This window comes from Epinephelus fuscoguttatus, linkage group LG18 (genome assembly GCF_011397635.1).
Source record: "Epinephelus fuscoguttatus linkage group LG18, E.fuscoguttatus.final_Chr_v1".
Lineage (NCBI taxonomy): Eukaryota > Metazoa > Chordata > Actinopteri > Perciformes > Serranidae > Epinephelus > Epinephelus fuscoguttatus.
The window spans coordinates 14,901,652-14,928,491 of NC_064769.1; the positions used below are offsets into that span (position 1 = coordinate 14,901,652).

A 26,840-nucleotide genomic window follows, 5' to 3' on the forward strand; every position below is an offset into this window, starting at 1 on the left:
ATATTTAACAGATCAAGCACTATTATTGAATACCTCTGTGGAATTAATTACAAATTTCCCAAGGCATCCTGCTTTCATGTACATTCTCAAGTCTCCAGTGTTTCTCCCATGATTGAGGCCAAAGCACAACAGTGTACAGTGGTGATTAAGCCAGTATGTGTGCAGTTAATAGAGTGTGGTAGCCAAGCAGCAGTAGGACCAGGAACAATTGCAGGAAGAGACCACAGGGAGGGGGCTGCCGGTCACCATGACCCCCTGGATATTGTTCTGCTGCCCACCAACATTTGAAGGATGGAGGGGAGGAGTGAAGGACGACATGAGGAAAGGAGGGAGGTGGTGGGGACGGAGCGTAATGATGGTGGTCAGAAGAGAATAGGAAAAAGGAAACAGCAAATAGGAAGACACAAAGGGAGACGAGGTAAAAGATGATAGAGCAGACGTGCGGACAAGTGTGTTTGAGGTGGGCAGAAACACACGGGAACAGTAAATGTGTGAGAGTTAATACCCAGAGAGACATGCAGGTCTCAGACCAACTGACAGCTGACAGACAGACCGCCCAAAAAGCCCAACCCGCCCCCCCAATGTCCCTTCTCAACTGGAGTCCTGCTCTGCGGCACGTACACTTCCAGACGGAGGGGCCAACCAGTCTGTGATATCTCAGCTCCAGACTCCTGCTTTGTTCCCCTGCTGGACGGCTTTGTTCACAGACCAGAGACCGGATGTCTCCTAAATGACTAGCCGCTTTCTCCCTCTGCTTGGTCTAACCCCAACCTTCTCTTCCTCCTCCGGTGCCCTCCATTCTTAAAGTTATGTTGTATTTTGTCACTGGCGGCAAGGGAGCAAAACATGTGAATCATTTTGAAATACAATAAAATGAAATCATGTATGTAAAGTATATAATTATATCCTGCTACAAATTACATCACTGAGAAAACTGGTTTACTATTGCTGTGTTTTGAAGGAACAGTTTGACATCTTGGGAATTACATTTTTTTGTTTTTGTGCTGAGACTTCAGACGTCTGTACTGTAAATATGAAGCTGCAACCAGGCTACAGCTATCTTAGCTTAGCATAAAGACTGGAAACAACTAGCCTGACTCTATCCCAAGCCTAAAAATTTTAAAGGAGCAGTGTGTAGGATTTATAGGTTTAAGTGGCATCTAGAGGCGAGGACTGCAGATTGCAACCAGGTTAAACTTCTCCCATGTGCCAAAGGTGAACTCCTGTGTTCAATGTTCAGGACGTTTTTATCTGGAGCCAAATTATCCACAAAGGTCTCCTCTGCTCCAAAACAAACAGACCGGGTGATTTAAACCAGTACAAAAAAAAAAAAAAAAGAAAGAAAATAAAGCAGTTTCACATAACAAATCAGTGTCTTCAATGGTATAGTCACTGAGGGGCCGCTAACTACAGTGGATGAGGGAAAACAGGAAAAAAGTGAATGGTTCTATGTAAGCCAGTGTTTGGTTTGTCTGCTCTGGGCTACAGTAGAAAACATGGTGGTGCATGGCAGACTTTCAGTTGACTATCCACTAAAGAAAACATACTTATGATATTATACTCCATTTATGCTAATATATGCACCTAAATCCCACACACTGGCCCTTTAAGATCATTAATTAGCACGTTATTTCTTGTTGGTTTCATACATATTTACCCGTGGACAGAGCTAGGCTAGCTGTTTCCCTCTGCTTTTCAATCTTTATGCTAAGCTAAGCTAACCAGCTTGTGGCTGAAGTTCAATATTCAGAGGACAGATGTGAGAGTGGTATCAATATTTTCATCTAAATCCTGGCAAGAGAATAAGTGCACTTCCCAAAATCTCAAACTATTCCTTTAAAACACCATTTGCTATTAATACTATGGCTTTTCCAGCTATAACCAAACTAAGGCTAGAGCCTGGTAACACTGAGCCGACATGATCTTTGCAGTCAATAAATTACCTCTTGGGAAAGACCATCAGGTCACAACAGTCATAGCAGTTTTACAAAAACAGAAGTACCCACTCTTTTTCCGATGAGAAACCTCCCACAGGTGAGAGGATTCTGATCAAATGCAAAATGAATGTATTTCTATCATAATGGGTCCAGGGGGATGTGTGTGCATCACCTTTAACACATACTTACACACCACACTGTGGATGTGTGGGGTAAGCAGACATTTGCTGACATGATTTCAGGTACAGTTAGTGGTGAGAACACCCACATATACACACACACACACACACACACACACACACACACACACACACACACGAGCTGCGGCTGTCACAACACCGAGGATCATGTTGACATGATCATGTTGATGATGCCAAACAGCATGTGAGTGAGATCGGGTGTCCATGCTGCTGTACAGTATGTGTCATGATGGAAGGAGAGGTGAAGCATGGGGGTTTAAACTATCTCCCATCTCCAGGGGAAAACATTATTTAAATTTGCCAGTTTAGTGTTGTACTTTTGAGACTTTAGTTTCTCTGGTTACTGCTTCTCCAAGCTGAGAAATTTCTGCTTTTCAGAATATCACTGCAAATAAATATATTCAGGTTTAGTTCTGTTGGTCAGACAAGACCATTTGATTATGTCACCTTGGGCTGTAGAAATTTTTCACCCTTTTATGATGTTTAATCGCTTGACAATTATTCGGTTAAGTGAGAGATTTGCAAATTAATCATCTTAGCAGCACTTACAATTCTTAAAACTTAAAATTTTTAAATAACTTAAAATTTTCTTTATCCTTGATCCCATAATATTTTATGTTCAGGTTAGATGTTTTATCATGTTTATTTTATTGGTTTTCAGCATTTTTTTAAAAAATTTATTTAATTCACATTTTATTTTAGTACTGTATTTGTGTTTTAATGTTTAATTTTGTTAAGTTCTTTGTACACAGTGGTGAACAAAAAAACCTTATTATTATTTACATTAAATAAATTGTGCACTCTTAATGTTCATGTTTGGTGTTAATAAGACTCTATGTGATCCCTGACATGTATCCACAGTGAAATACTTGCCCTCTGACCCCTGAATGATTCTGTCATTATAACCTGACGCTGGACGTGCATGTATTGTATGCGCAGGTTGACATTCCAGAGAGGCCAGTGGAGGTGAAGCAGACTCCGAGGGCAAAAGGAGGAAGCCCTTTCTCACAGAGCCGCTCACACACCCCCACGCACACAAACGAGATGTTTTCCACATCCCAGGGCTATTTGTAAGTCTATTCTGGCTCCTGGAAAGGGGAGGTGAATGTTGGCAGGAAGTGTGGAACGTAGACGGGGACTTTGGATGATGTAGCCTGGCGGTACAGTAGCTGGAGGTGGTGACTGGGGAAAAGAGACGTGTTGTTGTTGTTTTCGCTTGGGTGAGAATTTTTCATGATAAACTAGTTTAAAAAAACAACACAAAACAGTAAACAGGAAGATGCACAATGCACAAGTAAAGCTTTTACCACGAGCCCGTTGAGGAAGAAGAACTCAGATTACTGAGGTAGTCTGTCGAGATGGAGCTAGTTTAGCGTCATTATGTATAGTTAGATCATTTAGTCCATGATTGCAAGATAAACCTGAGGGGTCTTGAGGCGATTAAATTGGTAGGGAAGAAGAAGAACAAAATTATGATACACAAACATATATTCTTTCCTCTAATCTTTTTAAACTGCTAATGTTTTTGTGAAATATTGGATCATTTTACCTCTTTAGGCCTCAAACATCTTACTTAAGTTAATTTTATTCATTTAATTAAGATGGTAAATTTCTCTTAAGTGGAACTACTAACGACTTTAAAAGGTACAAAGGGTTTACAATGTGATGTATTTTAAGAGTTTATCAAATGTTTTGTTGTGTGAAATCTTAATCTGTAAAGTAACTACCATCTGATATGTGTAGTGGAGTAAAAAGTACAATATTTCCCTCTGAAATGTGGCAGAGTAAAAGTAAAAAGCAGTATAAAATGGATATAAAAATGAGTAAATGATGTACAAGTGCCTCAAATCTGTACTGAAGCACAGCACTTGAGTAAATTACTTCTGTTCCACTCCTGCTACAAGCTAACAAGTGAGACATGACAGCCAGTCTTGTCTTTTAATAGCTACAAATAAAAACCCCCTGGCACATAAGACTGTTTTGGTTACAGTAAAGACGACGGATGTGTTTGTGTAACAAAAGTGAAAGTGGCAGCAGAGCCAGCACAATCAACATCAATAAAAAGCAGCATACTGTACGAAAAACATTTTACAACTCAAACTCTGTCACACACAGCCACCGCCCAGATATATCAGAAATTCCATGGCATATTCTATGTTGGTGTGAAGTGTGATGTGCATGTGACTTTTGCCCCGATCTGAGTCATTTACCATACAGGGTCCCAGTTCAGTGCTAATATTTTCCTGTATGACAGAGTGCACATTAAATAAAAATGTTTCATAAATTTGTTCCTTAGACATTTGACATAACGCAGAAAATAACTTGTCCATACTCTTGATTGCAAACCACTCCAATTCAGTTCAGCTCAAGTTTACAATGATTGTGGTTTCAGTGTTTTACGTTACAGTGTGGTCTCTCTAAACTACTGGCCCTGGAAGTGGAAAATGGAAACTTAAGTGCCCTCACAGTTATCTTGGGGGGTATCCCAGACCAAGCACGGTATTGTCAGTGGATGGCCTCATTAGAAGGAGAAAAAACTGGGCATCAGTGGCCTGGCATCACCGCTGCATGACTCTGCCTGGCAGAGCTTTGGGATAAAGTTGAAAGATGCCAGGGCATGATACCCTGCGCAGACAGAGAGTAGCTGTGTGAGGATGGCTCAAGTTAGAAACAGCTTAGGAATGTGAGGGAGAGAAAATGTGGCAATCACTCCACAGCTCTGTGTCTCTGACCTTGCTGTGTCCCAGTGCCCACACATATCCGATCCCATCACACCAGACAAACACAGTTGACCCCATCTTTCTTTTGGCGCTAAATGAATGAGCGGAAACGGCAATCTTGGCTTGGGAGCTATACAATGAGGAGGCCATCTTGGTAGCACAACTAGGCCCATCTTGGCTGAAAGACTGTGAGAGTTGAAAATGCAGCTCGGCTACAGAAGCCAAGAGGGGAAGGAAAGAGGAAGACACTGTAGCTCAAACACTATGAACGATGGAAGACATTTTGGCTCAGAGAGCAGGGAAGGAAGAGAGGAGGATGACATCGGTGACCGAGAGTGAACCCTGCCACCCCACTGAATCACAAATCGCCTTGGAAAACACAATGGTTAATACCCTGCAATACACAACTGCAATATCAACTCAACATTCTTTTTTCACTTTGTTTATGGCGCTTTATCCCTATCTTTATTCAAGAGAGTGGTCTATCAGTTTGAGAGCATTATTTATTGATTTCACGTTCAAAAACCCTGCCCTCGCACTCAAATAGCCTCTGCTTGCTCTTGGATCTACTCTGTTTCAGCTCAAACTGTGTGCTCGCACTCAGATACCATGTTGCTAGCACAGATTTCCTGCTCAAGCTTCGGCTTTTCTCCTTGAGCTCAAACTGTTTCTGTGCGCTCGCGGAATTTCTGCTCTCAGATTTCTGCCCTGTGCTTGGATTTTTTTTGTGTAACAACCCTGTCAAAATCCCCCAACCAATAGAATGCCAGATTTACTGTTGACCAATGAAATGATCCCTGCCTCCTTGCGGGCACGCTTGCTTTAGTTTTAGAGCGTCCAGATCCAAGCGCAAGCAGAGGCTTTTTGAGTGAGAGGGCAGGGTTTTTGAATGTGAAATCAATAAATAATGCTCTCAAACTGATAGACCACTCTCTTGAATAAAACTAGGGATAAAGCTCCATATTTGTTGAGATGAGACACTTCATGTTCAGATAAACCAGTGGTTCCCAACTGGTGGGTCGTGGGTCCATTCTCAGTGGACCGCAAGTGACTTGTTAACATATCAACTTTGTGAAAAACACACTTTTTTTAGGTTCAGTGAATTTCCAGCACAGAGCTCTTATTTTGAAGTGCTGTTTTCTGCTGTAGAGTGTACTGTAGTATGATGCTGATTATAATGAACTTTGTGGACCTGTGGAAAAATCTGGACCCTGTGACTAAACCAGTTGGGAACTACCAAGATAAACCTTACAATGAAATAAGGAAACTGTTGTTGTTATGAAGCTGTAAACTATAAAATATATGTAAAGAGGGGGCATATATCTCTTCTGGGGAAGCATTCTACAAATTCAATCCTTCAGCAAGTCTCTTAAAGTCTGAGTTAGCCAAATAAAGTAGATCATTTCTCAAGTATTTCTCAGTTTTGTCTTATCTTTCAGTGTAGATATGAACATTTAAATATTATTTTGATGATGGATGGACTTGGGAAATGTGCACCTACCCTTTAAGTTGAGCCACAAAGCTGTTGAAAAGGTTTCAAACAGCCACTGCCTCAGAAACAACCTACATCAGTTTTCTCTGAACATTATTGGCTTACATGTAGAGGTTGTACACATATTTAGCCACCAGGGGTCAGGGTAACATTTTGATGCAGTTTTCATGTTAATTCAGCATCTCACCAGCAGGTGTCATCAAAGGATCATTTATGACCAACCTGTCTCCTTCGTAACATAAATGTAAATCCAGACAAATAGTACATGCCTTAATTGTTCTTTAACAGGAATAAAAACAGTACAAAAAAATTACCCTACATGACTTGTTTTCTTTTTTGCAATGATGTTTCATATTGTGGTGATTTTAGAACTGACAACACCACCATTTCTCTGGTCAATATGCCTGTTATCTTTCTTTTGCACCAACAGGGGTCACCAGATAACAGCTAATGGATAGTGAGGTTGTTATCTTGATGAGACTGTGCTGTTCAGTATCACATCAGTGCAGAAGAACTGTTTTTCAGAACTACATAATATTGCTTGTGTAGCAGAGAGATATGTATAGCAAGACAACAACAATCTAGATACATGAATTTAGTTTAAATTAAAGATGAAGGCCAGTGACTTACAGAGCGTAGATGGGGTAGGAACCTCTCTATGTCGTTCATGTCTATGCCGTCATCTTCCTCAAACTTATTTTTGTTCATCCTAAAAGAGAGGAAGCCACATTTAATGGACTGTAACCATCAGGGATGTTAGGCAGACACACACAGATTTAATTAGTGATGGGGGAGAATGCTAAAGACATAGCTGAGATAATACAGAGCAGAGCAGCACAGGCTCATCCGAGATCTTACCCCTCTCTGTCAATATGTGGCAGGTGCTTTGGTGTTCCTCTGAAGTGTTTCCTGTGGAAATGGCTGAAGTCCAGCTTCTCTGGCTGCACGTCCCAACCTGCACCTCTACAACCCAGAGACAAAGAGATGTGTTAAGAATGTTAAAACAATGTTATAATAAGTGAAAGACCTCTACAAGCTTGGTTTCAAATTCAAATGATTTTCTATAACATTAAATGCAACAATCACATTTAAAATGAGTGGGAAAAGACATTGTTAGATGTAACTTACAAAGAGTCAAAAACCCAGCTAATCTGCTGTGTGGGCACTTGTGCTATAACCAAAAGAGTTTTGGCAGATAACTGTGTTCATGTAAGATCTTATCATTCATAGGAAGAGGCTGACTGACAAAATAGGTTTTCAGGGCCTTTAATTTTCATAATCATAAATTCAACACTGATATCATTTATTTCCATTAACCTGGCTTCATTGCAATAGGTTACAAAGTGGCTGAGCACTGCAAGAGAGTTATCTACAGCCAAACAGACACCAAGCAGCGACAATGTGCAGCTCACAGCAATAATTACTCTTTTCTGCAGCTGGGAGGTGTGTTCATGCGTTTCAGGGTGGGAGACATTTTTTGTAACACAAGTCAACATGTCACAGGAGTCACAGGACTCTGTTTACTGATTGGCTGCGTGTATTCTCCAGTCGCAATTTCTCTGTAAAAGTTAAACTATCCCTAACTATTAGTTTGGCCACTCTTTGCAGCAGAATGAGACAGCTGCAGCTCAGAGCAGCTGCTGCAGCTTCCCAGGTCTGTTTCTTTCTGTTAATGGTTCGTCAGAGCCAGGTTGTTCTCCAGTTTTACATATTTGCATTAAATGTGATGCTGGATCTAATGTGCCTTAGTTCAGATGATGTGTTTGAGGATGGTTTTATATTACCAGGAATACACTTGGAGGAACAAAAGTTAAGTGTAATGCTTAACAGTCAGTCAGTAGAAGAGACTGTGAGGTGGTGAGGTGTGGGGGAGCTACATTATAAAGGGATTTATCAATGACCACATGATGCTACGAGAGACTTGAGTCACCACTAGGTGGCGGTGGCTGATGAGACACTCACTTTATTCACTGTAATAAATTGTACTAAACAAATGCATACAAAATGTTCCCCAAAAAGTACATAGAGGGGCACAAGAGTTTTGACAAACACAACTCAAGAGTTCAACATTATTATTATACATATAAATTATTCTCAAAAATATTATTTTGCCCATACTGTACATACACACAGAGAGCAATTTGCAGCCAAACCAACCCTACCTATGAACTGCTGACCTACCAGCTGAGTTAAAATACATTTACAGCCATTACTAGTTTGAGACTATAAGCTTCAGCAAAACTTTAACTGTAAGGCCGCTGCTTTCACACAGCTTCAACTGGAAAGGCAGAAATGACTCTCAATTAAATCAGTTTTTATTCAATATTTAATCCCAACTGCACTTTGTCTTTGTCTTTGCACGGAGGGAGAGTTGCTTGCATCATCCTTTGCTCCTTCGCTGTCTGCTCAGATGTGCCAACGTGGCCGGAACTTAGGTAGCTGAAGCTGCCATGCAGCTGTTACCATGGCAACCAGTCCTCCCCTCCAGTGAAACTGATTTATGTGTCACTCACTTCCTTTTCTTTTTCTCCTCTAACTTTCAGGTCCAGCTCTTGTTTGAAAAAATCATTTAGTCGCACAGAGGCTGAAAAAGATTTATAGACCGACCTCGCTTGTATGAGATTTCAAGTATTGACGCATAATGTGTTCAGAGGAGGAAGTCAAGCCTCCAGCCAATAGGTTAAATATAAATGTACAAGAATAAAAGCTCACTAAGCTTTCTGAATACTGTCTTAGGCTAACCAGGAGAAAACAATTTCAAGATAGAGGAAACAGTGGACCCCAAATAAACAAATAGCCCTGTCGATACTCCAAGCAACGTCAGGCTGAGAAGACGTAAGAAAAGCAACTGAAAGGAAAAAGGGACTCTTAAACAGCAAAGACAGCGTGTGTCTAAATCTTTGTCATATGACCCTCCAGAAACTATGGCAGGAATTCAGACCAAGTAAACTGTACAACATATTAGGTCTGTGAATCAGCGAGGCACTTACCCGTGTGAGTCCATCGTGTTGGCAGCCCATATGTCTGTCCCCAGGATGTCAAAGGAGCCGTCTCTGTTCCCATTCTGTCCCGACAGCACACAAGGAAAATATTTTCAGTATGATTACAAACACCTCTTACCAAACCATCACATACCGGGCTTACTTAGCCTGTATTTAAGATTTACAAACAGATGCACCACTGGAACTACTCTTCCTAAAAAGCAGATTCGTTTTTAATGTTTTTGGGTTTTTTTTTGGAAAGAAATTCATAGTTTTTTCCAAACTTATCAACTGTGATAATGAGCAGTGTGAGTATATATATGTAACTACAGTTTTCTTCAGTGTATTTATTCTGTTGATTAAAGAGGTATCCCACCAACTTGGTGCTGCACTTTCATAAAGTTGGGGAACTTGTGAGAGACAGATTTAAAAGAGGGTGGTTAAAATAGAAGCAGCAGAGACTGAGATATTCTGACTCTTAGTCCATAGCATGAGCAAAGCTCTAAAAACTCTGGATCCTACACTTCCCATAATGCAACTCAATAGCATCTGTCATTAGACCGTGTTTGCCAGGTAAATGCCCACAGACTTTAAACTGGTTTTGTCAGGCAAAAAAATTGAGGCTAAAAGGCCCAATCCTAAAAAGACTCCTCACTATCATATAATCAGGGGTGTTATTTTTCAGACTTAACAAAAGCTCTTCAGAGCCACAGAAGCCATGAGACAACATTTTTTAGGGGCTGAGTAATTTTCCTTATAACAGATAAACTGATCTTCATTTGCAAAATTGGTGCCAATTAACATTTAATGATGGTGAAGGTTTGATTTCTAGTGACATGTTTAGGTGCTTGAGATTCCAGAGGGAACAATACAATGAGTATGGCAGGACACGTGACAGATGTAGCAAACATAACATTCATTCAAAGTCTCAAGCTGTTCCCCTTCATTAGTTTCAGAGGTGATCATGTTAGGAAAAATGAGATAATGTGGTGGTGGCGGTAACAGACATATACAGCAGACAAACACACACACACACACACACACACACACACAGGTGTATCTGTACCTTCGCAGGGCCTGTGAACTGGTTGTTTCTGCCTCTGCTGCCGGAGCGTGAGCCAGATCCTGGTCTAGACCCTGAACTGGGCCTGGACCCTGTACTGCCGTTACTGCTGTGTTCCCACTCATCCTACAGAGTTGTAAATGAATGAAAAGAAAAGGACTGAGTATTCTGATAAATCCAAAATGTGATTCATTTTCTCTCACAATTAAAGGGATACTTTGCTGATTTTCAACAAGCTTTGTATCATTAAAAATCTGGGTAGTATGTGCAAATGAACTGTGGTAAACTTCCCTCCATCTTACCAGTGCCCAGATCTCCCTGTTCATCTCAGTGCAAGTTGCTGGCTCTAAGGCTGTTGCTTGAACTACAGATTATACTTATACATTTTCATATGCCTGCTAACGCGGACACACAGAGCACAGAATAAGATCACGAGAGAGACAAACCCCTCTCTCAAAATTAGACCAAACTCCAATGAAAAGTAGGCAGCTGGCTGACCCTGGCACATTTACAGAACTGATATCTAACGTGTGTTTTCCTTATAAATATAATTAAATGAACTGACTGGTCTGCCTTTTTGTTATTGGAGGCAAGATTGCCATATCTCTTGCTATTGTGTTTTATTGATTGGGAAAACAATCGAGAGAACAGAGGACAGTGCAGCACTTTGGTTGTTGAAGATGAGATAACAGCTCCCATTTCTATCACCAGATGTTTGCTTCTCTCTTTGCCGAATTATTTCTGATTGTTGTTAATTGCTTCATTAAACGCTGCGTGGGAAAACAGGCCCCAAGGGTCGCGAAAAATTTCAGCTTTATTACCAAGCCTTGTATAATGTGATACTTTCTGAAACAGCATGTTAAAAACAAACTCCCTAATTTTGTTGCACTGAAAATGAATTTGATGCATTGGTATACACAATGACATTTCAATTCTAGTCTCTGTCTTTACCTCCCTCATATTTTAGATCTCTCTGCGCTCTCTGAACCTCTCAACCATGCTGCCTCACCACTCACTTCCTGGTGAATCATACCAATCAATCTCTGGGGAGTGATAATACTCTGTAGAGTCAGAACAGAGCAGAGCAGCACACACACACACACACACACACACACACACACACACACACACACACACAGATATTTAGCAGACTAACTGACTGATAATTCATTTAGGATTATTTAATTACTGGCTCTAGCCTCACAGTATCCCATGTTAGTCATTAAAAGCATACTTCGTCTATAGCAACCACAAGAAAGCAGACGAGCTGTGGACTGCTTAAGGCTGGTGTTACAGTCTCTTCTAATCATACAGCTGAGCAGCTGACAGCGAGGGAAAGACTAACCCAAACACAAAGAACTGAGAGCAGAGCAAACCTATACTTTAATTAATGTGATGCACCAGTGACCAGGAGGTCCAAATGAGCACAGAAGTAGACAACAACAACAACATGGAAGTGGCAGTAAAACCACTGTTGTAATGCGGGGTAAACACGATTTCCTTGCCTCTAATATTCTGAAATAGTGTTTACGTATTTTTTGCTCCTGTTTATGGGGTAAAACCAAGCCTACTCTCATAGCTTTTTCAGACTAGCACCATGGGTTTATGGGTCAGATGAATAAATTAGATGGAAATATGACATTATCTGAAATGTGCTGCATCACATAATATTGCTCAAATTGAGGTAAGTACTGTAGCTATTACCACATTAGTTTTGGGTTTTTTTGTGGTCTTCTTATGTCCAGTTTATCTAGGTTGTTGCTGACTTAACATAACTTGATAAAACAAGCACTGTTATTTATGATCTATACTCTCACACCATTATGACATTATGTTGTTATTTGCAGTATTTTAAATAACCCTGGAAGTTTAAGTGCCATTCTGTGCACTGTAAGACTTTTAAAATGGAGCCTTCTTAAATCTTCAGAAAGTAAAGGACAGGCTAAGGAGAGGAGATGTAATGTTTGTAACAGTTATGACCGGTTGAGAAACATACATGAGAAACACTCTGTTATTATACAAACACTGATTTATAGTAAAGACCATACAGACTTTATTTGACTCCAGATTTCTTTTTTTAAGATGGAGTCTAATAGGTTCCATCTTTCATTCATTATGGTCCTTACGATGAATGGTATGATACGATTTACCAACCCCCATCTCTTTTGAATCACTGTATCCAGGCAATGCATAACTAGACTGTGAATGGTTATTTAGTTAATTCATTAAAGGTATACTATGCAGGATTTTCCTAAAAAGCAATGTCTATACCTGTACAAAAGTTATCCCCCTCAGTCATCTCATGTGACCCACCAAAAGTGTGTGGCGGTGCATTTATCAGCAGAAAACCTGCCCCTCTGCCTGTATTTATTTTGTTTCTTCGTCTTTTGCTGTGTTCTAGACCAGCTGTTCCCAACTGGTGGGTCGTGGTCCAAAAGTGTGTTGTGCATCCATTCTGAATGGACTGCAAGGGACTTGTGAATGTGTTAAGTTTGTAAAAAACACACTTTATTTTGAAGTACAATGAATTTATGGCACAGAGCTTTTGTTTTGAAGTGCTGTTTTCTGCTGTAGAGTGAGGGACTAACAAACAGCTACTTAACAGAGACAGCAAACTAGCTTGAGGACATGGTCAATCTCAAGTATGACGCTGATTAGTTGAAACTGTTGGACCTTGAACTAATGACTAAGATAAAATCTGGACGGTGGTGTGTAACCCCTGGCCAGTGACAGTACCCATGTGAGGTTGGGACTTTCTGAAAAGGTAGTGACCACATGCCAGACTGTGGGTAGTACGCATCCAAGAGGAAGCTATGAAAATTACAGACACAGCCCTGAAGGAACACAAATATAGCGAGGCAAAACAAGTAGGTGCTGGTAGTTAGCTTCCTTTGCTTGCTAAAGTATCAGCTTTTCCATTACCACAAATGAAACTTTGCTACAACAGTAGCTTGCAGTGCTCATACTGCAGTGTGGGGAGGAGGGGGCAAGTTTGAATGTAGTGTTCCTGCATAGTATACCTTTAAGGTAAACTCCACACACTAACACACACACTTACTGGCTTGGTTGAGCCTCTCCCCCGTGAAGACGTCCAGCTGCCATCTCTCTTGTTGTTACAGTCATCTGTCCACTGGAGGAGAAAAATGGGGGGAGAAGGTGCTATCATTTCTGATCATTTCCAAAAGCAAATGTAAAGGTAAAAGTAACAAATACAGTAAGTATGGTGTTTTGATGCAGGCAGGACCCGCCGGTGTGTTTTGGAAGATACAAACCAGAGACACCACTAAAAATAACCACTGCTGCTAACAGATATGGGACAACTGAGAGCATGTCATCCGTTGAAATAATAAGGCTCTGACCTGTGGCACCTTGCCACCATTGTCCAAGTCCAAGTCTCCATCTGCCTTGTCTCCCAGAAGCCCCTGCACCTGGTACTCCAGCACATAGCTGTCGATGAAGCGCTCCAGCTCCTCTATCTCCTGTGAGCGTGTGCTCCCAGCCTCAGACGACGCGGATGCCACCGAAGAGTTCTCCATGACAACCGGTGAGGTGACGGGTGGAAGGGGAGGAGGGGGAGGGAAGGAGGAAAGTGACCTGTGCAGGGAAGAAGAGACAGAGAGGATTAGAATGAAATAAAAGCATTTATCTCCTATGACTGGAAGTCTAGCTGGTGTCTACAGTAAGACCTCCAGTATCAAAACAATGACATCATTGTCAACAACCTGTTGAGAACAGCACCAGTACAGCTGAAACGGGTTGTCAAGTACTCAATTTCTTGATTGACAAAACTTTATCTGCATCTATTTTGATAATTAGGTCATCTTTTTAATCATTTTTCAAGCAAAAATACCAAACCAGTTTCTGAAATATGATTTTATTCTTTTGTCTTTTTTATCTGTGGGAAATTATGACAGGAATATTTTTTTCCACAATTTTCTAGGTAGCAAGCAGTCAATCGATTCGATAATGGCAATGATTGTTAGCTGAAGCCCAAACTATCAGCAATAATAACAGGCATTTCTCTCACCTTGGTCCCTTCACAAACACTCAAGGAAGGCACATAACCTCACTGCTGCCAACAAACATCCACATACACTGCATGCACTGCTTGCTTCCAAAGTGTCCAACAGCAAGACTCCCCCTACAGCTAACCTCCTCTGGTGTCACCATTCATACAACTCTCCATGTCCATTTCCCTCTTTGTTTTTACACCTCTTCCCTGCTGTCTCTCTCTATCTCTCTCCTGTCAGTGTTTGTGTTTGATCACCTGACCAGTGGCCAACGGGGAAGCAGCTTCCTGCCTGGCTGTCTATTGCTACTAAGCTCCTTTACATCATGGCTTGATCACCAGCCATGCAAAGAGGATTTATGGCCCTGGAGCACGCAGAATGGTATCTGCTGAGCCCTGGGGACTCGCTGGGGAGCCCTGTGCATTTGCAGCCAGCAAGTCAGTCACACAAAGTTTAAAGCCTCTGTTGTGGTTTATAGCTGCAGGGCTATCCAAGTCCATGATAATGAGGAGTGCTACATCCTAAATGTCCATAGTCTATTTAATTATCACACAACAACATGTCAAAGTGAAAAATATACTGAGATCACACCAACTATTTCAACACGACAAATTAAAATCTTCATCTTTTAATTCCTTTTGGGCACCAACAACACTAAAAACCATATTTACACCCACTGACTTACTTGCCAAGTACTAACAGGAGATGAATGTCCCTTTGGAAGATCAGATCTCAGGGTCAGCTACAGGACAGCACCCCTGTTGAGCAAGAGACCTGAACCTGAACCTGTCTCTTGCACAAGGACAGCGGTTCTCCCTTCTCATCACTACCCTCCCGCTTAACTTTATGAACATCGTTAATCTCTGCACGCTATGTAGCAGAGTAAACATGTCCTAATCTGACCTACAGTGAAATCAGTCATATAATCCATACATGTCAATAGTATAATCCATCCACCTACTGATACCAGAGCTTTGATTACCATGGTGATTTGTCGCTAGCAGGTTACAGATTCATAAGTGCTGCCATCAGCTGCCTTGACATTTTTTTAACCTCAGGAAATTACAACAACAAACAGCACATGTGATGCATAACCCGCATGGGCTATTGTGTATGCATTTGCACATGCTGTACATGTATGGGCGCACACACATACACATGCTTGCATGCACTTAGATTTGCACTAACTTCATCTTCGTGTGAAAGGATTTGTCCTCTTTAAAAAAATAAACTCATTAGTTATTCCTACTGTTTTTATAAAGACTCATCTCAGTGTTCATGGTGATTTGATTTGACACTTCAAATTTCAAATTGAACTACTGGCCCAGTTTTTGTGTCCTGTTCCTGCGTGATCATGTGCTGCCCCAAAATCAGACCATTTATGTCGCAACACCAATATGTGTCCCAGCTCTCACCCAGTCATTCAGGTCATGCTTCTCTCCAGTTCTTCCAGCCTGATTATTACATTGAATTGCCTGCTCTTTCCACTTTATTCATTTATTTATTTGACTCTCTGAAGTTTCTGAGGCTGCAGTTAACAGTAGAGTATTATTGAATTGTGTTTTTAATATTTTGTACACCCCCGCTTACATAAGTAAGGTTGTAGGAGCCTTGATTTTTCATCTCAGTTAATAATTTCAACTGTAGCAGAGCTCCATCAATTAAAATCCACTTGAACAAATAGAGAAGTATACAGTAGTAGTCTGGGTGTTTGCAAGGGTTTTATGCATACTGGTAACGGTTGCAGCACAGTCACATGTCCTACACTTGTCCTTGACATGTAGTATAGAATTACTGCCTGTGGGCAAGCTGCTGCCAACAGCTATTGATCCGTCCGTTAATATAACTCATCTCGCTCTCTGTCTTTTTGTCTTGGTGTCTGTGATTTCTATTAATTTTAGCATCTGTGTGATACTTTCATAATACTTAATTTGCTCACCCTGCAGCAGGAGCAACAAATCACAAGGCCTGTTCATGCATTACAGTCACCCTGAATAACATTATCATCAATATCCAAAGCAAACACTGATTGTGTGTATCTATCATAGACCTGACTCAAAGTCCTGTCTATCCTGCTGTTTCATAACACATCACTTCAAATCTGCTTTTAAGAGTTGGTTACATTTGCTTTGCGTCAGCTGTGGATTTTATCTGTCAGCTTAACGATAACATCAGCGTTCTCCTGGTGGTGGGGAACAAGCTTGCCTTCCTGCCATTATGATATTGAGGTGGCACAAATATGCTCATGTGAGAGTCAATAACCCAAACTACTGTCATCCCTGTAGAGTGCAACAGAGGGGCGGAGGTTGTGGATTTCATTTGGGCCAGACAAAGAAAAGGCTACTGTATTAAGCGTGCGTGAGAAAAAACAAACAAAGAAAGACAGCAGGGTGGTGGCTCCTCTGATCCTAAACTAAACACAGAAACTGACTCTGCAAGGTTAGAAACACAAATAGCATCACAAGGAATCTCACATTAACCAAACACAAGTTTTGCAAATACACAATACTTTAAGATAAAGCAATGATGTGGGCTCTCACATTACAACACACTGATGCAAATGATGAGGGAAAGCATATACATTCATGAAGACTGTGAAATTAAATTTAGCAGTTATGATTGATCAGCCTTTCCCTTCAGGCTCAAACTAAACAGGAGAATGAGTTAGAGCTGCAACTAATATTTTTATAATCGTTATGTGTCTTTATTTATTTATCTATTTTTTGCGATTTTGATTCTCGATGCAAATTAGTCTGGAACCTCTCAGTTCACTTTGATTTCCAAGGGAAATCGACGTCCGCAGATTAAATCTCCTCTGGACACAACTGGATAGACCTACAACCAATCAGAGCGATGAAACATGAAGTAGCGCTGAGCAACAGACACATGTGAACAGGCTACAGCATGCAGAGATGAGTTGTCATGATGTAGCATTAATATGTCTGGGAATGAGCGTTGCTGTTTTTGCGATCAGAATTCAGAGCTCAAAAGCTGCGCAAGTTGCTAGTCATCGTCTAAAACACGCCCTATATCCGATAAAAGGTTGTGATTGGCCCATGTAGCACCAGTTGGATGGAAGTTTGTTTAAATGGGAGGCAGACCAGACACATCTCCCCGAGCAAATAAAACATGAGCTCGTAGATTTGTGTGGTTACCATGCAAGAAGTGTGCCAATTCTATACATCAAATCTTGTTTAATGCTCTTTATGTAGCGTCACTTAAGGCAGCGCTTGTTGGGTGTGAAGGCTACAAGTCTTAAAATTAGCAATGTGGAGTCTGACAGAAGTTAGTTTACAAAACTCTTTCACCTTCTTTTAATCTCTGCTTGAGGTTCCAAGCACAACAAACCTAAATCTTTGTCCAACCTTTCAGCAGTCAAGCTGCATTGTGGGTAATGTAAGCACCAGGTTTTTGATAAGTGAGAAGCATGCCAATGTGTGGTATAAAAAGATGACATTGCAACAGTGATTTCATTTTTCAGCCCAGTAAATGGTACAGTATAGAAAATATGCCCATCACAATTTCCCAAAGCCCAATTACTTGTTTTGTTCAACCACCAGTCCAAAACCAAAAATTTTTTAGTTGATTATATCTAATAGACAAAAAAGAAAACAATCAAATATCCACAACTGAGAAGCTCGATCCCATAAATTTTAAGCATTTTAGCTTAACAAAATTAATAAAACAATGAATCTCTTATCAAAATGGTTCCCAATTAGTTTTGTATAGACTGACGAGTCATTTAATTGGCTAATTGTTGTAGGTCAAGAGTAAGTGAAACCCAAACCTAAAACAAATCATGGAGCGCAAAACCAAGAAAGACAAACAGAGTTGTACTGACAGGCAAAGGTCACATCTGATGAAGCAATATGTTGTGGTGGTCATCGCAAAAAAATTAATGTGGGTTGTCTGTGGGTTGCTGCCATGGCCCGCCTACATGGATCATCACAGTGTGAGCTGCCTTCTCTTTCTATCCGTTTGTCCCGCTCTCCTTCCCCATCTCAAACAACTTCTTTCAGTCAAACATACCCGACTCCTCCCCTGCTCCTTCCTGCCTCCACCCTTTCGCTCTCCCTCCCTCAATTCTACCAGCTGTTCCAACAAAGAGTTGGCTGCCATATTTTTAGCTTCATTGTTGTTCTATAGCTGAAGAACTGGCATCTCAGTATGTAACACGTCTAGACATCACAGTTTACATTTACCCCTTTCAGAATATCTTGTTCAGGCAACATCATGAAATCTGAATACTTCTATTCATACATTAAAAGGAGCCACGTATTAGTGTTTAAACATCCTTATGTATGTTCTAGTTAATTGTTGTTGGCCTGATAATGAGACTGATTTGCCATTTTGTTTAAGTTCACTGATTCATTCAACAGTCAGATGCCAGTTCATTATTAGGTACACCAGCTCAAACAAACACTATGTAATGCAACAGTCATGCAGTAAATTCTACCTCACTGATGTCTTAATATAATGTTCAGTTTCAGTTGACACCGTTTAGAGGTGTCGATTAAACTGTATGGACATTTTGGAGGCTGTAGATCGCAGAGAACATAGTATAATTTCACAGCAGTAAAACTGTAGCAGCCACAATGGCCATAAACTTCAGTCAACACCACTCTTTAACGCTGGACTGAAGGACTGAAGATTATAAACTTCATGAAGGTGGGATTTATTACATGGCTGTTGTATTAGACTGGCAGCTGAGTATATTTGAGCTGAGATGTGAGCAGAGATTTAGAGGTCTGCTAACCAGGCTAAGGAAATACAGAGTAGGTTATTGAGACGGATGAATGGTGCACTAAAACTTGGTACTGGGAAACCTGTCGTAACCAGTGACACCACAGGCCAGCAGAGAAAGATCAAAACTGTAAAATGCAAAGCAGCATGTCCTACAGTAAAACTGAGATGAATACTGTGCCCAAAGCCCAGCACTGTCCAGACTGATACTGAACTGGCCAGACAGACACAGTGTGGCACTGGACTGCACACTGTTTCTTTGTTTGAGAGGCAGAGACAGATCTACACCATCCATACCTCATGATGAGATTTAGAGTAGATTGATTACCTGCAAAAAGAAACAACTGTGACCGTGATACACTGCACAACATCTCTCCCTTCTCAACTTATCTAAGCATGTCTGACACACACTCTGATGTGTGAATACAAAGGAGGGTTTCAAATAATGTAATTATCTTTTGAAACTAAACTAAGCGCAGCTCAGATGGCATGGCAAAGTGGTGAATTCACACATTCCCAGGCACACTGACTGAGAGGTGCTGATTATGTAGCAGCAATGTATAGCTTGCCAGTACTCTTCTTGGACTTACTCATTATTGACTTCTTCCTCTGTTAAGGATAAGCTTCACTCATTATCTCCTAGTGTTACTTCATAGATTTTGATTCACCGAAACAAGCTCAGCTCTAATGGGGTAAACTGTACTGATTTAAGTGAGACATTAAAAGATTACTCTTAAGCTTTATACCTCATAAAAAAAATCATTTGTGATGAAGCTGCAACATAAAGCAAACAACTGCTGCATGTAAACCATTATCCCCTGTGGTCCAGAGACCTAATGCCACCACTGTACAAGTCTCTAACAAATCAAACTGGCTGTATCGCAGCATAATAAAACAACATGCATCATAAACAAAGTAAAACAAACATAAACAAAGCTCTGAGCCACCAGTGATTTGCAGCCTTTGATATGGTTACACAACAACCAAACAGCAAGAAGCATAATCCACGCGGCCCAAACAGAGCGGAGCATGAGACCCAGTCTCCCCCAGTGGCAGTCCAAGTCAATGTTCTCACCCCATGCAGCGAGAGCAGCTAATTCGCCTAATCTGGTCTACTACTGACTGGCTGGCTTAACAAAGTCACACTCAGGTGTAAATGTAATCTGGAGTAGTCTATTTATGAGGCGTTAGATGGAGCAACAAACACAATTGTGATCATTTGCAAACAGCAAAATGTTTTATGTACAGGAAGTGCTCTTATGGATGCATCAAAGTTGGCTTTTGTGAAAATTTGAGAGGCACTGTGGAGATACAAAATCAGTTGCCGTTAATGGTTTTGCATGGTGTTTACTCCTCGATCCCACCAGCCCTTTCAGTACAGCCTCAACAGTATGCTTCCCTGTATTTCACTGCACATATGGGCACATGCTAATAAAAAATTGGAATCTTGTTTTGCATGGTGCCTTTACTATTTCATACACCATCAGTGGAGAGCGTAAGACCAGTGTGAGATCCTGGACTGGATTTGGGCCTCTTTTCTTCTGTAGTATAAACAAAATATGTGTAATTTTTCAGCAAGCTTCAGCAACACAGGTGGCAAATCTTCAAAATGTTGCCGCAATGTTCCTGGCAAAGTTTTCAGCACATAGTTTTCACTTTGCCTGTCCCAAAGTCTCAGTTCACTCACTTGCAATGCTATGGAAGAAGAAAAATCAGGCTTTAAATAGACAGTAACAATCAATTCTACTCCTGCATGAAGTCTCAGGACATCCAGAGTGTCACTGTAATGTGGAACTGGTGTGGCAGGATATGAACAGGATATAGAAAACCTCTGTTCACCTTCAACATCAGCAGTCAATCGTGGAAATCACATGCAGCTTTCAACCTCAACACCTGCATGATGGAGGCATGAAAACCCAGGCAGTAGACATGCAAGATGTCACTGAAATACATGCAAAATACACAAAACCTCCCCAACTGGGGAAGCAAAAATAGCCAACAAGAAAATGGTAATTACAAAAAGTTAGAGTACAAGGCTGATCACAACACTAAAATTAAGGAATATGTGTTTGCAAAACTAAAACTACACACCAACTTCAAAAGGAGTCTGTTGTAATTCCTGCCTCCCATTTACTGTAACAAGCTGCTGTGAGTAAACGTGTTTACTCATACAGTTTGAGCTGAATGACCTGAATCTAGAGGAACAGACCAGTGGAAGATAGCCTGCACACGCCACAGAGGGGGGTCCGAGGGTATGTGTGTGTGTGTGTGTGTGTGTGAGTACACCTAAAACAATACCCACATTGTCCTCCAATGCCCCTAATGTGACCTAATGGAAGAGCATTGGGCATGTGCAGTACTGTGGGACTGTAGCCCAACAATGCCATTCTGTCCGGATCCACACACACACAAATACAAAGTCCTGGCAAACAAGTGAGGGTGTGTAACTCAGCTCAGCTTCACAGTTGTGTATGGAGTATAGGTAGAAGTTCTGAGGCCTCAAAGCTGAACGGCAACAAAGGTGAAAAGAGAGGCAACAAAGGTTAGTCGGCTACAGAGCTGCAGGCATTATTGGAGAGGGTCGAACACATGAGATGATGACAAAACAAGTAACTCTGAGTGCAAAAAGGTCGGCCATAGAAAGACGGTGACAATAGCCCTGCAATTGTTTGTTTCTAAAAGTAATTTGCTAGAAGCACGCTACATATACAAAGCTAAAGGCCTTCTACCCTCAGCTTTAACCTGATGTGATGTAACCTCTAACCACCTGATGTGTCTCTCCTCCTGCACATTTTCATCAATCATGGTCCGGGTGATCTGATCTTCCTCTCGTCATTGTCTCTTTTCCCACTCACTCATCCATACACTTCAGGCAACCTAATGAGCAGCAGTTCCCACTGAAATGAGGCTAGATCTGTGCTACGCAGGCTGAGTCAGGGTGTTCCAGTTTACTGCAGGCTACTCCCACTCTCTCCATAACATGCAGCTGTGTGCGCTCCTCCTCCACATTCTTCAAAGCACTGCATGCGTATACCTGGGTGTGCGTCACAAGCCCTAAACCAGGGATACTCAATTTGTTATGCCCGTGGGGGCACTTTTGCAAAATGACAGGACACCAGGACCAGTTAATAAATAAACATTAATAATAAATGGCACCATTTTTTCCACAAACAAGCTCTATTTTGATGGTTTTTATGCACTTTGGCACCTTATGAGCACTTAAAGTACCAAAAATTCCCAATGTGAATCAATTTATTTTTTGAATTATGAAACACCCAGCACCCATAAGTTCAATATCACTGCCTTAAACACTATCCCATTTCTTAGACTTAGCTTTAACATGAGGCATAAAGGTAAAAATGACACACTGCTACTCACACGAGCCCCTCGCATCATTATTTGTTACTGTTACTCTGGGATCATTCTTTCATTTTCTGACAGTGTTTGTCCTCTGAGGGCAGAGTTCACCCCTTTAATCACTCACTCACATCATTATGCAGCAGTCGAATGTGCTGCTGGGACTGCAGATCACTGAGCTGATGACACTGCACCCACTCTGCTTAGATGGTATAAATGAAGCTGTGTTTCAGGCCAAGTTTAAACATCAGCGATACTGATGTTTCTATTACTGGGAGAGCTCAATCATAGTCTTTGTATTTTATTCCTCAGTTGCTATCAAGTGTAAATTGGACTGTTGCTGTGATGTAGACAGGTAGGGTCCTAAAGAATGAGAGGCTGAGTTATAAGGGTGCACCTACTGATGATCAACAGCAGTCTAAGATTACAGTGATTAGATCAGATTAATGCAAGAGAAGACCAAAGTAAAATGCTACTTGAATTTCTCGTGCCACCTCTGTCATGAGGCAATCAAGCGGTTCGGTCATCAAGAAAACACCAACTTAAAATTACAAAGTTTCATATACATGGATAAGTTCTGCATATATTGTACAGCTGCAAGATGAATCTAAGTCAGGATAAAATGCAATATGTCAACGAACTGAACTGTGAATCTGGATGAGACCTTAAGCATTTTACTGCGTAGGCCTATGCCAAATATTTCCTGACTACAGCACTAAGTAATATAACTGTCACAACATGCAGCATGTATGCATTATGCAACAGCATGGTCGATTTATATAGTGCTCCAGATGTTTGTTTTATTCTCTGTTTATTTATATGTATGATCCCACAAGTGGAAACATATTATATAGACTTATAGATTACTTATTGCTATATAGCTGTGTCACCACATGGATGCATGTTTCGTGGGTTCCTACAGATAACATCCACACATACACTTCCATACATTTCCTGCACAAGCTTGAGCACTGTCACAAACATGTCATTCTCTATGGTGGAAATAACTTTGGCCAAGTAGTCCAGGCCTATGTGAAATCTAAACAGAACTATGATTATATTATATATATTATCTACACGTTCCATTGTACAGTGTTCACAAAAGTTTAAAAGAAAGTTGACCAATGACTGGATAAGTCTGGATCAACTTCAGCTAACAGGCACCAAGCCAAGTTAAATACCTCTTTAAAATTAATACAGACACTGGCTGAACCAGACTTACAACTAGGCAGACTTTTTTATTCGCCAATGCCTCCAGCTGAGGCTCCACGGTAATGCGGGCAGCCTGGACAAAGATCAAACACTGTGAGGGTATCCCTCATTCAAAGGAGCTCATTTTCCTCTCAGCAGGATCAAATAAATTCGATTATCAGTTCACTAACCAACTCTCCACTGAAAAAGCTGCCTGTTTAAGATAAATCATGCAAATTGATTGATAAATCCTGTCACATATAAGTCAGGAGGGTCTCAGCTGTGTGACTTGTGTCAGCATGCAGGCATTCCTTTACCGCTGCTAAAGTCCCTCTGATCCAATCAGTCTCCAAACAGCAGGAATCTCAGGAATGTTATGGGTGAACTGAAGTTAAAAACAGCAGTCAAGACTCCTATATGATAGACCACCTAGTTTTGAAAGTTTGCTAACTCACAAGATATGAGTAATGATGAGGGGACAAGATTATAGCACATGTACAACATGGTTTAGGTTTGTCCCATGGGTGCTAATTAAAAATACGCAAACCAACAACTTAAACAACTGGTCTTATGTGCTTCAACTGCTTCAGTGCTCAGAAGAGATGACAGATCTTACATTATATATGAGTAAAATGTATATCATTGATTTCTCTGTCCTGCCAGACTAGCAGCAGCTGTGATCCACTCTTTGTTGTTAGAGTCAACAGCTGAGACAGGCTGCTGACCTGCTGCGTGCTCAGCTCCTTTCCAGTACACACTGACATCTAACATTATGAATGAATATTCTTAGCCTGCAAGTATAACGTTAGTGAAACCTCAGTGATTGCAAAGGTGACCTTACAAACTGACCATAACGATCCCATGATTCCCTTAGCTACAGTTTTTCCAATGTTGCACTACTATATAACCACGCCCATGCTGTCTGGGATGCTAACATGGTATGTATCCGTTAGCAAAGTGCTTCAACTTGACATGATGTTTATGGTTATCCAAATGACTGCACCACAATGTGCCTGTCAAAGTAACAAAGCCACATCTGGAAGAGCCTCCACACCCTGGCGTGTCTGCCCGCGTATCACCGGTAACAATGGTGACGCAAGCTTTGCGGCTAACCAGCCGGGCTAACGTTAGCTAGCTACTAAGTACAACAGTAAACAACAGGCCACATAATACGGCTTTAAACCCAATTTCGTCAACTGTGCTGTATCAACAGGTCTGCTAAGTTGAGGTCAAACCATAACCAGGTCACTCACGGCGACAACTCGCTACAAATCCAGCGTATCTCATAAAACTGTTATCTGGTTACCACGGTTATAGCACTCCAACCGACAGACACCTTCACCCGGCTTAAAATAAAATAAATCCTCACCCGAAAAGAGATTGTGACTCCTGGTGAACCCGGGATCACCTCCTGAGATCAAATCCGCCGTGTCATGGGTGTGTTTTGTCAAAATGAAGAGTGGAGGAGAGGATTAGCTATGTGGTGGTAGCTACAACTCCGCCGTCCCGGACTGAGGAAAAAGGGAATGCAGGAATGTGACGTTCAGTCCGGTTTGCTGGCAGCGTTGACACGTGCACTCAGGAGCGACGCATTGTGGGAAAAGGAGTCCAGTATTCATGTAGGTATTGATTGAGAGGATACCTGATTAATAACTGGTTTGACGTGTCGCACCATCCTCTGCGGTTGCCTCCCTAGCTGCCAGGCTGACAGTGTTGATACAGCAGCATCAGGTGATCAACTGAAATGAAATAGAATAAAAGGAAACACTTTATAATCATTTAGAAAAAGATTGAGCCATCCTCTTGTTACAATCTCACATGAATCTTTGTGTTATAAATCCATTATGGTAGCTGGAATAGTCATATCACAGTGATGTAAATATGACCATCTTAGTGATTGATTGATTTAGTCATTTATTTATCTAAATTGAGGTTACAAAAAACTACAAAACTACAAAAACAAAATTGTTGACACAACCATCTCAACACTTTTAATAGAAAACAATTCCAAATGTATCACCACCAGTGGTGGAGTGAAGGTACAGGTTATACCCTTTATCTGGCAGTTTATAGCACCCACCAGCTAAAAATTAATTGGAATATATAGGAGAGTCTATCCACTTCCTCCTATGTTACCTGCCCATCTAGTGGTACACCCACCTCATCAGCTAGGCCCTGCCACTACACCACTGATCACCACCAACACAATAACAAAACAGGCATTTTTCTAAACTTGTAAAATTTTAAATTTGCATTTACTGCCAAACATTAAAGCTCTTTAAAAGCTAATAATATCTGATATGTTCTGCTTGTTTGCTACTAAATGGAAAATAAAATGGGAGACTGCGCAAGCCGACAGTCCCTGATATGATGGTAAACTGCTGGCTGGTGCAGCTGATATTCTTTCAAAAGTAACCTTTATTAAGGATGGTAATAAGAGGCAGCTGTTTTAATTTCATCATACACATGTTGAATGATGACAATAAAGGTCTTTCTATTCTAATAGAAAGAAGTGGAGAGTGGAGGAGAGGATTAGTTTTGCTAAGTTTGATAAGTGATAAGTTTTGCTCTTTTTTCAGGGGCCCATTTGTAAATTATCTTAGTGGCAAAGATTTATCTTGTGTGTTGGACATAATGGAAGAAGCATAATCACACTCTGCATTAAAACTCACTTAAACTTGTTGTGTTGTGTGTGTGTTGTGTAGAAAGTAACTGTATTACACAGTATGCAATGAAGGACTTGTATCAGTGTCTGTCGTATAGAACCCCCAATGTAATTTTTCTTTCTTTGCCTTTTTTTCATTTATTATTGTTATTATCATCATGATTATCATTTACTGTTGCTGTTTGTGTTCCTATTTACTTATTTTTTTTTTATACATGTGAGTGTGCTACACAATTTTTCAGTTGCTTGTCACTGTGTATGTATTTATTTTAAAGAAAGGCAGGACTTTTGTAAACATTCATACATTTGGTATTCTAAATGTTATTTTTACATAGTGTTGAAAACTTAATGAACAGATTGTTGGGGGAAAAAAGCTCTTTACACTTCATTGTCCCCATGGCTGAAGCCAAATATAGCAGCCATTGCTGGTATATTTTCATTATTTACTTGTGGTCATATACTTTGCTTTATCTGTCACTTC

General features: G+C 40.8%; 1 protein-coding gene across 2 annotated transcripts in view; it reads right to left on the bottom strand.

The window, feature by feature from the left end:
- The window catches only part of ctif (CBP80/20-dependent translation initiation factor), a 60,519-nt gene extending 35,275 nt beyond the window's left edge, over window positions 1–25,244 (bottom strand). The window contains exons 1-7 of one of the 2 annotated variants that reach the window (XM_049603678.1): window positions 25,064–25,244; window positions 13,753–13,987; window positions 13,452–13,523; window positions 10,397–10,519; window positions 9,340–9,413; window positions 7,208–7,312; window positions 6,980–7,058 (exon numbers count right to left, since the gene is read on the bottom strand). In XM_049603678.1, coding sequence (XP_049459635.1) covers window positions 6,980–7,058; window positions 7,208–7,312; window positions 9,340–9,413; window positions 10,397–10,519; window positions 13,452–13,523; window positions 13,753–13,929 — 630 coding nt within the window. In that variant the 5' untranslated portion in view covers window positions 13,930–13,987; window positions 25,064–25,244. The remainder of the gene's footprint in view (window positions 1–6,979; window positions 7,059–7,207; window positions 7,313–9,339; window positions 9,414–10,396; window positions 10,520–13,451; window positions 13,524–13,752; window positions 13,988–25,063) is intronic. The other variant, XM_049603679.1, reaches the window with a different exon arrangement.
- Window positions 25,245–26,840: the final 1,596 nt, after the last annotated feature.